A 13,083-nucleotide genomic window follows, 5' to 3' on the forward strand; every position below is an offset into this window, starting at 1 on the left:
GGTATATCTATGTTTATCTATTCTAAAGGGGTAGCTCTTTCAGAGTTTCCTCCATATATAGTTTATGAAATGGGAACAGATACGCACAACCCAGGTGGTTACGCACCACTTTAGTCACCAGATTTTGCTTTGAATCAAACATGCACTGAAATACTTTCACAGCACCAAGATTTGCCACCATCAATGACGTTAAAGAAAAACAGAGCAGTGTCATACATATATGAGTGGTGGCAGAATTATTATAGTGCTGGAAGGGTTCTGGAAGGGATCATTAAAGAGGGAGCACCCCAAACTGGAAAGGATGGGTATAATTACAAACTGGGCCAGGGAGCTCCTGGTGCTGGCCCCATGTCCACCCCACCCCCATGCCCCAGATTCCCAACGCTGAGTTCACAGAACATCTACCCAAGTTTCTTTGATTGTTTTGACAGAATGGAGGTTTCTCTGAAGTTATTTCAAATGTCAAAGTTAAAAAAAATTTTTTTAAGATTCTATTTAGATTTATAAATGGATAGGGGGCTAATTATTGGTGCAGTAAAAGAGAAAGTATAGACACTGGGGCCTGGGGCTTGTTGCAGCTAATACTGTGATCTGCTCTTACCTGTGGGGGCCTGCATGGCTGAGCTGGGGATGGTGGCAGCATCTTGGGGTACAGTGCTGGTATCCGGTTCAGGGGTGCTGGTTGTTGGTGAGGTGGGTGGTGGGTTCAGCAAAGTCCGAGGTTTCCTCTGTCAAAATGGATGGGGAAAAGTTTCTACCCATGATAGGTAACTTGTCTTCTCATTCCTCTATTCTTAGTACTTAATTCACCCATGAAACTGAAATACATTTGTGGATGGGACTGTTTTACAGTTGATATATAGCTGATATATAGTTGATTTTCTTACAGTTGATATATAGTTGATTTACAATGTTGTGTTAGTTTCTGGTGTACAGCAAAGTGATTCAGTTATATATTTACATATATGTATTCTTTTTCAGTTTCTTTTCCATTACAGGTTATTACAAGATATTGAATATAGTTCCCTGTGCTATACAGTAGGACCTTGCTGTTTACCTAACTTATATATAGTAGTGTGTACCTGGTAATTTCAAGCTCCTAATATACCTCTCCCTGCACTTCCCCTTTTGGTAACCATAAGTTTGTTTTCTATGTCTGTGTGTCTGTTTCCTAAAAGTGTTACAAATAAGTTCATTTGTAACACTTTCAGATTCCACCTATAAGTGATATCATATGATATATATTTTTTCCACACAGCATCTTGCCCAAAGCTGAAAATACAGTAGATGTTTAATAAATACGTATAAGATTCTGGGCTTCTGTATAGCCACAGCTTAATTCACTATCTTTTCTACTGTATTCAATATTATCATCTGAAGTCCAGGTTCTTTATTAGTTAGACAGAAAAAAGCAAAAAAGGAAAAAAAATGCTGTGGCTTAAGTCTACTTTGACATTAGTTTGTTTTACTGTGTTGAAAAATGGAAACGTCCCTTCCCCTAACTCCACAAACTACTTTCCCCTGCCTACCTCTTCAGCTTATTACCTGTCATTTCTTATCTTAAACCTTTTACTCCAGTAATCTCTAACTATAGTAGTTCTCTCAAAACCTGCAGTTTTACCTGGTCCCTGCCTATACAGTAATAAACCATCCCTTTTGCCTGGAATACCCTTTCTTTTTTTTTTTTTTAACCTTATAAATATCTGTTTATCCAGGAAGCTTTTCTGGATAAGCTTTACTGTCTCTTTTGTGCTATTTCTGTACTTTGTATTGTTGCATTTATCACAGTGTATTGTCAATATATATTTACATACTGATGTCCCCTATTAGCCTGGTGCTCCTTGAGGGTCTGATTCTGTTTACCATTCCTACATGGTACTTGGCATATGATAAGTGTCAATAAATGTCTTTCAATGAAGCATATAGAATACCAATAATGGGGGAAGTAATAAAAATGATTTGAGAAGAATCTAGTATCTCCTCTATGCTGGTCCAGGCAGTCTCTGGGGGACAGAGATCTCAGAAGGCTTTTTTCAAGAAACAGTTTTTTAAAAGCCTTTCTGAATGCAAGGAAAACATAACCATTTCTGAGATCCAGAAATCCCTTCTTACTAAATGTCACATGTAGGGTCCACTCTGGGAGCTGTATAAACCTGACTGACTTCTAGGATGGCTCTGCTTGTGAAAGCAGTCATGCAAACTCTTACAGAACATTCAAAGCACACACAGGATATGGATGTTTCCTCTCATTTTTTGATATTGCCACAAGTAAAAATCCAAATAAGCAATGAGTCAGGGAAGAAAGGAAATACCAGTTCAACTTCATTGAGTTGGTGGTAGGACTTCATGGGGTCCCTGAAGAAACAAACCTGGTGAGTTAGGTTCCCAAATATTGTAGAAAAAAAGCAGAAAGATGTAAAGCTTTATTACTATTGGAGATAGGTGCATTTACATGTATTGTATCTATTCATATATTAACGCAACTCCATTTTATTGGTGAGACAACTGGGGCTCATAGCCTTACTCAAAGCTTTCCCAAAGTCACACAGGTGGTAACAATTGGAGATGAGATATAAATCTAAGCTTGTCTGGCTTCAAAGCCTATGGTCTTGTCACAAGACCACTTTGCTTCAAAAATGAACATGAGGGTTATATCATGGGTTAAGTGAAGGCATATACACTTACAGGAATAGGCAAAAGGACAGGAAAGGGAAGTAGGGAGTCAAATGCCATGCCATAAAGTACAGTATTAGATGAGAATTACTGCTATCGAGAGGACTGGAAAGAAAGAGGACTTTGGCTACTATGTTTAGAACTTCCTGAGAAAGCAGAGCTGAGGCAATCAGAGAATCATAGTTCTTAGGTTTTGAAGGATCTTAAAGGTTACTTAATCCAACTATCCATCTAACACTTCTACTTTCCACTCCTTGAAAACATCCCTCCCAATAGTCATCTGGTACCTGATGAAATATCTCTAGTGATGGGAGATTACTACTTGCATTTTGAAATAGATTTAACTGTTCCTTTTATGTTGAGACAAAGCCTGTCTGCTTGAGTTTCTGCTCATTGGTTCTGGTTCTGTCTTTGGAACCTCAGAGACAAGTTTTCTCTGTTTTTAATCTGTCAAGGTGCCTTCACATCGTCAAAAGCATGACTTCCCTGGCCTTGGAATCTTTAGAGCCTTCAGCCTCTCCTCCACAACATGAGAATGAGAAGACCGCAATGGAGACAAAAATGAACCCCTGGGTTTGGGGTTAGTGGTAATAGATCAGGAGCATTATGTGTTACATAAGAAGGATTAGGACGTGACATCAAGAATTCAAAACCAATAAGTAAGAGATAATCTCACTTGGAACATCATCACTAAAATCCATCCATGCATCCAACCATGCATGCATCCATCCATCCATCTTGCATATACTGAACATTTCCCAAGAGATTGAGATATAGGGCATTGCAGAAGAAAAAGGGAAAAAAAGACTAGATTCCTGACCTTGAAGAGCTTATATTCTAGAAGGACTGAGGTCAGCTGGAGCTAATAAACAAAACAAACCCAACCAACCAACCAAACCTAGGGAGGAACTTATGAAATTGGAATGGAATGCCTAGGGAGAACTGGGTATCATTTCTACACTGGAACTCAGGTAGTCTAGTTTGGGAGGGAGTTGCAGAGAAATTCCCTGATAGTTAAGAAGTGAGTGGAGAAAGAAGGTGATGCCAAAGGAAGCCCTAGAGAAGCAGCTGAGTAAGTTTCATATCAGTGGTTTCGCTAGGAAAGATACACATGGAGAACTGGTCATGACTAAAAGGTGATACTTTCGGTAACAGTGCTCAGTGAAGCTCGACCCAGCAGTCTTTTCCTACACCAGAGGTAAGTGTTAACCTCCCTCAGGAAATGTGAGAGAGTGAATATGTGGTAGGGCAGCAGTGACCTTAGAACTAGAAGATCTGGAGACTCATCTCGTAGCCTTTGCCATTTATTAGCTATGTGACCACAGGGAAGTCATTTCACATCTTTAAGTCTGAATTTACTTGACTATTTAATAACATTAACACTACTCATCTCCAAGGGTTTTGTGAAGATCATGTGATATGTAGTGGTGCCAGGTACAGAGCCTGATACTTAGTAAATATTCAATAATTTTCTTTCTTTCTTCTTCTTCTTCTTTTTTTTTTTTTAAAAGAAGGTACAGGGACAGAAAAATAAATACATTTACAGAGTCAGTTTTCTCTTTCTGTTCACATACCTGGGCATCCACTCTGGGTAGGTTAAAAACAATTAGGAGCAGGGCCTTCCATCTATGGAAGATACTAGACCAGAATTCCCATGAATGTAACTTTCAAAGTAAAAATTTGTTTCTTATCCATACTATCTTATCTCTAACATTACCAACTCCCAGGTAAGTAGCTAAAGTAGGGATGACAATATAAGAGATTCTTCTTAAAAGCATATACAAGGTGGAGAATAGGGCCAGACACATCCCTTTCTAAGATGTATGGATATGGATGAGTTACCCCTTTATAACCATTTATCCCTTGCTGGCAAACCCACATTTTTACCTACCTTACTGCCAGGTTTGGGACCCCTCTTCTTTGGGAATTTCAAAGGTTCAGCTGACTTGGATGGGGTAGAGATGGGATGGGGAATTAGGGGCTTGGGTGTCCGGCCCCGCTTCTTTCCTGGTTTACGCCCCCTCTGCCCTGGTTGATGATCCAAGGCAGTTTTGGTGTTGCTGTGGATGCTGGGCTTCTCAGTGTTCGCCTCGGAGGCAGGATAGGGATTCTTTGGAATCACAACTGCAAGAAAAAGACTCATTCTAACACCCCCTCTTCCCACTTGCATTCCCATCCCAGCCAGAGGGAAAAAAAGGCTTGCTACTTCTGCTTGGATAGTTTTATCCCAGGAAGCTAGTTTCTTGGCATCTGACCTAAATGTTAGAAAATCTCAGAGGAGAATTGAATTTTGATCGGCCAGAATTGGAAGTTTTAATTATTTCTGGCAGATGCAGAAAAAATCAAACTGTTCTCCCCAAGGAATCTAGTTAAAGCATATAAACACAGGCTCAGAGATGGAATGGATCTTACCTACAATCTTTTCCTGCTAAGAATGAAGATCTGAGGCCCAGAAGAGGAAATGATGCCTTCCCTACGTTACACAGTGAGTTGGGATAAGGACTTATGTTTTGAAACTGGGCCCTGACAACCAAATCAGGGATTTTCTATATCAATCTACTTAAAGTTTTAGTGTGATTATTGCAGTGAGGAGTAGTGAAACACATGGAAATATATACATCTGATAGCATATTCCCTTACCTTAAAAATCTTTGCTCCATATTACCTTTAAGGTAAAGTCCAAATTCTTTATTCTGATATCCAAAGACTTTTGTGACTCTGCCTCTGCCTTGCTCTCCAGTTATGTCTGATGTCATTTCCTATCACCCACCCCCATGTTCTACCTCCTCTGTTTTCTGAACACCAATTCGTTCATATATGTTGAGTTCTCTATTCTTCCTGGTCCGACATACATCAGTACTCAGTTTTCAACACTCAGCTCCAGGGCCACTTCCTTACTGAGGCCTTGTTTGACTATGTCCCAACTCCATCAGTACTCCACTTACTCCAAAACATTCTGTAGACACCTATGTTAGAGTACTTTCAGATTTACTCCAATCATTCTTCTCCTTAATTGAGAATTTTTCATGGTAAGGGGTATCTAATTCATTCCACAAAGTTATTAAGCACTTACTACAGGTTATGCACTAATCTAAGCACTGGGGTAGAACAGTGAACATAACAGACATAGTTTCCACTCTCATGGAGCTTACCTCCTAGTCGGGGAAGACAGAAAATAGGCAAATAAGTATACAGTATAATGTTAGGTAAGTGCTATGATTAAAACTAAAGCAAGGTAAGGAGACAGAGGGGTGAGGAAAGTCCTCTTTGAGGAAGTGACATTGGTACAGAGCTCCCAAATGAAATAAAGGCAAAGCCTTATGAAGATCTGAGGAAGATCCAAGTAGAGGGTATATAACAAGTGCAAAGATTCTGAGATGGAAACATGTTAATGTGTTTGAGAAATGGAAAGGAGGTCAGTATAGCTGGAATTGAGTGAGCAAAGGGGAGAGTGGTGGGAGATAAGGTTAGAAAGGGAGTAGCAATAAGATTGTGTGGGATTTTGTAGACCATGAGAATGAATCCAAACTTATTTTAAGTCTAAAGGGAAGCCACTGGAGGGTTTTGAGCAGGGTGTGACTGGGTGTACTTAAAAGGAACACTCTGGCTGTTCTGGGAGGGGACAAGAGTAGAATTACGGAGACAAGTTAATAAACTAATTACAGTGGGTAGGTAGAAGATGGTATTTCTTGTGCTTCCAGGTAGGATGTAATAGATCCTGACAGTGTAACATTGTTGATGCAACAACTAGAAAAAGTCAGATAAATTATTTTTAAAAGACATTGCATTGTTGTAAAAATCATGAGGATGAGATGAATTGGAATTCCAGACCTGGGTGGAAAGGGTTCCTGAAGTAGCTGACACTGTTTTCTTTCCTGAGAACATCTGCCAAATTTGGGCATGAATTGACAGTCAGGCTTGGCCTGTGCAGAGGAGCTCCGCTGGAGGAAAGAAAAATCAGAGAGGCTCTGTGACAGATTGGAACTTGAGGAGTTCCATCTGTGTGGCCAGTTTTTCCCAAGGGACATTTGCTGAGTTCTGAGCCTGCACATTGGAGCTGCAAAGCTAGGCTGAGAGCTTCTAAAAGGCAGAGTGAAGACTGCTATAATCTTGTGATTTCAGGAGACAAGGTTCCACTAGAAGGAGGAGGTCTACCTCTAGCATAGCTGATCTCCTCTTCAAGATAAATGCCATTATTTTGAAATTGTAAGGACTGAAAGGTCAAAGAACCAAGCCCCAAACCTCTCAAGGGTAGGACAATCTCTTGCAGTTTTTCAGGACTATGAAGATGGAGACCCATTAGGTTCTCAGTCGAGAGCCCAAGAGGGCCCAGGTGCGAGGAACAGGGATATGAACCATAGGTACAATTCAGATCTGAACTAGCTCAACCCATGATTAGACTGAGGGGATCAGGCCCTTATCCTATTAGCTTAAAGGAAAGAGGAAAGGAAGAATTCTTTCTGATGGAAAATATCAGCTGGAGTCTCAACAGTTCTTTTATATAAAATATCCAGTGTGCGTGCGTGCACGTGCGTGCACGTGCGGGTGTGTATGTATGTACACATGATATAAAAAGAGGCAGAACAATGTGACTGGTAATCAAGAAAAATACAGACAATAGAAGACTCATGTATGATCCAGATAATGAAACAGACTTTAAGATAACCATAATTAATATGGTTTTAAAAAGCAGAGAAAAAGATGAACAAAATGTAAGAAAAGATAAGTAATACTCACAGAAAACTGGAACCTATATAAAAAATTAAATGGGCACACTAGAATAAAAGATACAATATTAAAAGTTAAGAACTCATTGGATAGATTTAAGGGCAGACAAGACCCAGCAGAAGAATTACTGAATTTGAAGAAAAATCAATAGAAAACATGCAAAATGAAGCAAAAATACAGAAAAAACAGGTTAGAGCATTAGAGACATGTGGACACAGTCAGTAGATCCAAAATATGAGTAACTATAATCCCAGTGAGAGAAGACAGAGAGAATGAGGTAAAAGCAATATTTGAAGACTAATGAAAAAAGAGCTCAGCAATACACAAGCAGCAAAAATACAAAAAATAAAAAACAACAAAAAATACCCCCCAAATATACCAAAACACATCACTGTTAAACAGCTGAAAATAAAATACATAAAATACAAGTGAAATGAAAGACAAAGATAAATTTTTAAAAGCAGTTAGAGAGAAAAGGATTACTCTTACGGAAGCAATTGACTTTTTAATAGAAACTATGAAAGTAAGAAGTGATAGTTTTAAATGATAGTTTTCAAGGGCTAAAATATATAAATTGCCAACCTAGAGTTCTATGCTCAGTGAAAATATCCTTCAAAGAAGAAGGTGAAATAGTATGGAAACAATCTAAGTGCCTATCAACAGATGAATAGACAAAGAAGATGTGGTATATATATATATATATATATGTATATATGTATATATATATATATATATATACATACACATATATATATATATAGAACAGAATACTACTCAGCCATAAAAAAGTGAAATTTTTGCCATTTGCAGCAACATGGATAGACATAAAGAGCATTATGCTAAGTGAAATAAGTCAGACAAAGAAAGACAAATACTGTATGATATCACTTATATGTGGAATCTAAAAAATACAACAATCTAGTGAATAATACAAAAAAAAGAAGCAGACTTACAGATATAGAGAACAAACTAGTGATTACCAGTAAGGGAGGGGAGGGGCAATATAGGGGTAGAGGGAAGAAACAGGGTTACCATGCAATTATAAAAAATCATCTGTGTGAAACTTTCTTTCATTCAATTAAAATATTTTTAAAAAATGAAGGTGAAATAACTGTTTCAGAAAAATCAAACCTGAGAGAATTTGTCACTAACAGACCTAAACTACAGGAAATAAAAATGAAGTTCTTCAGGATGAAGGAAAGTAATCCCAGATGGAAAAAATACAACTGCAGGAAGGAAGGAAGAACATAAGAAAGGGTAAATATGTGGATAGATACAAGAGAATACTGACAATTTAGAAAAAGAATTTTAAAAATGGCTTGTAGGGTTTATAATATATGTATAGTTGACCCTTGAAAAACATGGGTTTGAACTGTGTGTATCCACTTGTATGCGGATTTTTTTCAATAAACATGTACTACAGTACTGCATAATCCACAGTTGGTTAAGTCCATGGATGTGGAACCATGGATAAGGAGGGCTGACTGTGAAGTTACACACAGATTTGACTGTACAAGGGGGTGGTGCCCCTAATCTGCGCATCATTCAAAGGTCAACTGTATTAGTAAATTATATGAAAGCAATAGCACAAAGGATGGAAGTGGGAGGGTAAATGGAGCCAAAATTTGCTAAGAACTTTGCATTATTTGCGGAGTGGCTAGAGTGCTTATTTAAGATAAACTTTAGTAAGTCCAGGATGTATAATTCTAACTAGTTAAAAAATTATAACAAGAATGTATCAGTAAAAGCTAAGGAGAGAGGAATGGAATAATAAAACACACTCGATTAATCCAAAAGAAGGCAAGAAAGGAGGAACAAAGAAATGAGGAAGAACTTAGGCAAAGAGAAAACAAAAAGCAAAATGCAAAATGGTAGACTTAAACCCAAATAAATAATTACGTTAAATACAAGTGGTTTGAATAAAACAATAAAAAATTAACATACAAGACCAAAGCCCCCCCGCCACCGAACCTGATTATATCTGTTTATAAGATGGCATTGAAATGAGAAAACTTAAAATATGACGACACAGGAAGGTAAAAAACAAACAGATGGAAAAATATACACCCTGTGAACATTAACCAAAGAAAGTGCAAGTGGCTATATTAATATCAGACAAGACAGTCCTAATACAAGAAGTATGACTAGACTAAAAGGGACACTTCCTCAAGAGAAAACAGTCAATTCATATCACCAAAACAAAAAGGCAGTCTACTGAATGGGAGAAGATACTTGCAAATGATATATCCAATAAGGGGTTAACATCCAAAATATACAAATAACTCATACAACTCAACATCAAAAAAACAACCCAATTAACAAATGGGCAGAGGACCTGAATAGATATTTTTCCAAAGAAATATCACATGACAAGATGCTCAACATCACTAATCATCAGGGCAATGCAAATCAAAACCACAATGAGATACCACCCACATTTGTCAGAATGGCTATTACCCATAAGAGAACAAATAACAGGTGTTGGCAAGGATGTGGAGAAAAGAGAACCCTCATTCACTGTTGGTGGGAATGTAAATTGGTGCTGCCACTATGGAAAACAGCATGGAGGTTCTTCAAAAAATTAAAAATAGAACTGCCATATGATCCAGTAATTTCACTTCTGGGTATTTACCCAAAGAAAACAAACACACTAATTCTAAAGGCATATGCACACCAATGTTCACTGTATTATTGTTTACAGTAGACAAGATATGGAAGCAACCTAAGTGTCCACTGACAGATGAATGGCTAAAGAAAATGTGGTATATACATGCAATGGAATATTTACTCAGCCATAAAAAAAAAAAATGAAATCTTGCCACTTGTGACAACATGGATCAATCTAGAAGGTATTATGCTAAGCGAAATAAATCAGACAGAGAAAGACAAATACTGTATGATCTCACTTATATGTGGACTCTAAACAAAACAAACAAAAGAAAACAAAAACAGACTCATAGATGCAGAGAGCAAACTAGTGACTGAGAGATGGGAGGGCAGCGGAGGGTGTGGCAAAACAGGTGAAGGGGCTTAAGAGGCACAAAACCTCAGTTATAAAATAAGCCACAGGGATGTCACACACGCATAAGAAATATGGTCAATAATGCTGTAATAACTTTGTATGGGGAAAGATGGTGGCTAGACTTATCATGGTGATAGTTTCCTAATGTATGCAAATGTTAAATCACCATGTAGTTCACCTGAAATTAACATAATATTATACATCGACTGTATTTCAATTAAAAAAAACTCCAGTTAAAGTGGAAATGAAATGAATTAAAATTACTTATAAATAAATGATAATTATAGCAAAAAATAGTCAATTCAAAAGGAAGCTATAATGACAAATTTATATGTACCTAATAACAAAAAATATAAAAGCAAAAGTTTAAATAACTAAAAGCAGAAACAGAAAAATCCATAATTATGAGGTGGATATTTTAACACATTTCTCTCAGTAATTGATAAGTCAAGAATGTGAAAAAAAAATCAAGAAGGATAGAAAATATTTGATAACACAATTAACCAACTAATAACATAAATAACTAATTAACATAGATAACCAAATAACAAATTAACCAACCAATGTAATTGACACATATATGACACATTTTTATCAAAAAAATGTTATATGGTTAGTAGTTTTCCAAGTACAGTCTGGGAATCTCTGGGGGTTCTTGAAATCCTTTTGAAGGTCTATGAGATGAAAATTATTTTCATGATGCTAAAACATTACTTGCATTTTTCATTCTCATTCTCTCACAGTAGAGTTTTCCAGATGCTACAAGTGTGATATCATCACTCTGACAGCTAATGGAATGCGTGCCTGTATACTCTTATGTCTTAAAAAGTTCTAAGTTTTAATTTATAATATAGTGATATTGATAACCCACAAAATGAAAGCTCTTTTGGGTTAAGGATATAAAGGTTTCCTGATACCAAAAGGTTTGAGAACCACTGATCTATAATTATAATCACTTCCTTGCCCTTCTTTTTCCAACACATTTGCCTAGAAAAAACTCCAATCCAACTCTCTACCTATTCCACACTTAAGACTGAGTAACTGAACATGCCAAATGTTTAAACTGATTACTGCAAACCCCAAGACTGACCCATATATCTCCAGTAACAAACATGGAATCTGAGCTGAGCAGTGAGGAAAGTGATTTACTTTGGAATTCCTATTGTCACATGGTAAGATGCTGAGTTCTTAGTTGGTATCCAGAACATGTTTGTAGAATAAGAAAGTCAACAGATGTAAGAGAAGAACTGAACAGGGCTTTAATTGGCTTTCTAAGTGTCAGAAAAGAGTTTTTCTTCTTTTTTCCCTTAAGGCTAGAAATAAAAGTCCATGACGCCAACTGGCAAAGGGGTTGCTCTCTCTGGCCTGAAAGATACAGACAGAAGAAACGAACCAATTATATTTAACAGTTCTGAAAAATCAGGGCATGCTGTTCACGTGTGAGTAGCCACCAGCGAGATTAAGCTTCATACTAATTTAAAAGCTTCTTAATAATGGATTTCTTAAGCTATCCTGAGGGATTCCAGGATTTTAAAGTTTTCCCTATCAGGAAGCCCTGTCCTGCCACATTCTAACTTAATTATCCTAGTTGGAAAAAAATTGAGTTGATGCCAGGGGACCAGGGATCTAATTCTAGTTCTGTCCCTTATGGTGTGACATTGAGTATGTCATTTAAACACAATCTTTTCTTATTTTTCCACATGCAAATAATTAAATAATTTAATGTCTGTCCTACTTCAGAGAAAGGTGAGAGATGGGAATATTCTCCAACACATTTTGATGCTACTAAGGTTGACGGAATTACTCTCTTAATCAACAATACTAAGACAAAATTCTTGTACACTTGTAATTTCATGTGGCCTTCAAAATCTTGTGAAGGCTGACATTATCCTCTCCTTTGACAAGTAAGGAAAGCAAGCCTCAGAGAAGTTAAGAGTGGCAGAGCCAGGCATGAGTCTAGTCTTAGGGGTCTTCTCTGCACACATTCTCTCATGTAGCCGAGGAGAAAGGAAGCAATCTCTCTTCCTTCTGGAGCCCAGGAAGTGGCAATTCAAATTACATTAATTAATTTGACCACATCAGTAAATTTCAGCTAAATTTTTCATTGAAAATTTAGAAAATGCTAAGTGTCAAGGCTTGCCAATTATCTAAGGTGAAAAAACCCAACATGATTCTTGTCCTGGAGGAGCACAATCTTGAGATGGTTAGGAGTAGATCTTTATACAATTAATCGCAATTCATTGGGTATGGACTGGGATAGGGAAGATGAACCTGGAACACACTGGTCAGAAAACAATGATGGGGCCATGTCAAAAGGACACATGAGACAACTTCAAGGGGCTTCCACTGGCTACATCTGGGGCAATTTGAGCATCAAAACAAATAATGACAATAAGAAATTGTTACTGAATAAAATAAGAATCAAGAGTCCATAATGATGTAACTAAATGAATAAATTAAAAAAGTAGAGAAGGAAAAACTCTTGCTTACAGTAGAATCCAAACTAACAAATGTAGAAGAAATGAGGGAATTATAAAATAGCCATTTGGGCAATAACTGATTCAAGCAACACTCATCAATGGACGCTGAAACTATTAGGTGAAAGTTTGAGGAGAAACAGGATATTTATAGTCTCAGAGTATTTACCTACAAGACTATTA

The 13,083-nt window shown here is 37.3% G+C and overlaps 1 protein-coding gene across 13 annotated transcripts in view; it reads right to left on the minus strand.

Moving 5' to 3' along the window:
• SCMH1 (Scm polycomb group protein homolog 1) overlaps window positions 1-13,083 on the minus strand; it is a 200,428-nt gene that overhangs the window by 39,055 nt on the left and 148,290 nt on the right. For 12 of the 13 annotated variants that reach the window (XR_005021424.1, XM_036864994.1, XM_036864929.1 and 9 more), the window contains 2 exons: window positions 4,565-4,797; window positions 602-728 (listed from right to left, as the gene is read on the minus strand). The exons of the other annotated variant lie outside the window; for it this stretch is intronic. Coding sequence is in view for 11 of the 12 variants with exons in the window: in XM_036864994.1 (XP_036720889.1) it covers window positions 602-728; window positions 4,565-4,797 (360 nt within the window). In the remaining variant the exon portion in view is untranslated. The remainder of the gene's footprint in view (window positions 1-601; window positions 729-4,564; window positions 4,798-13,083) is intronic. 13 annotated transcript variants of the gene reach the window in all.

This window comes from Balaenoptera musculus, chromosome 1 (assembly GCF_009873245.2).
Source record: "Balaenoptera musculus isolate JJ_BM4_2016_0621 chromosome 1, mBalMus1.pri.v3, whole genome shotgun sequence".
In the NCBI taxonomy this organism is placed as follows: Eukaryota; Metazoa; Chordata; class Mammalia; order Artiodactyla; family Balaenopteridae; genus Balaenoptera; species Balaenoptera musculus.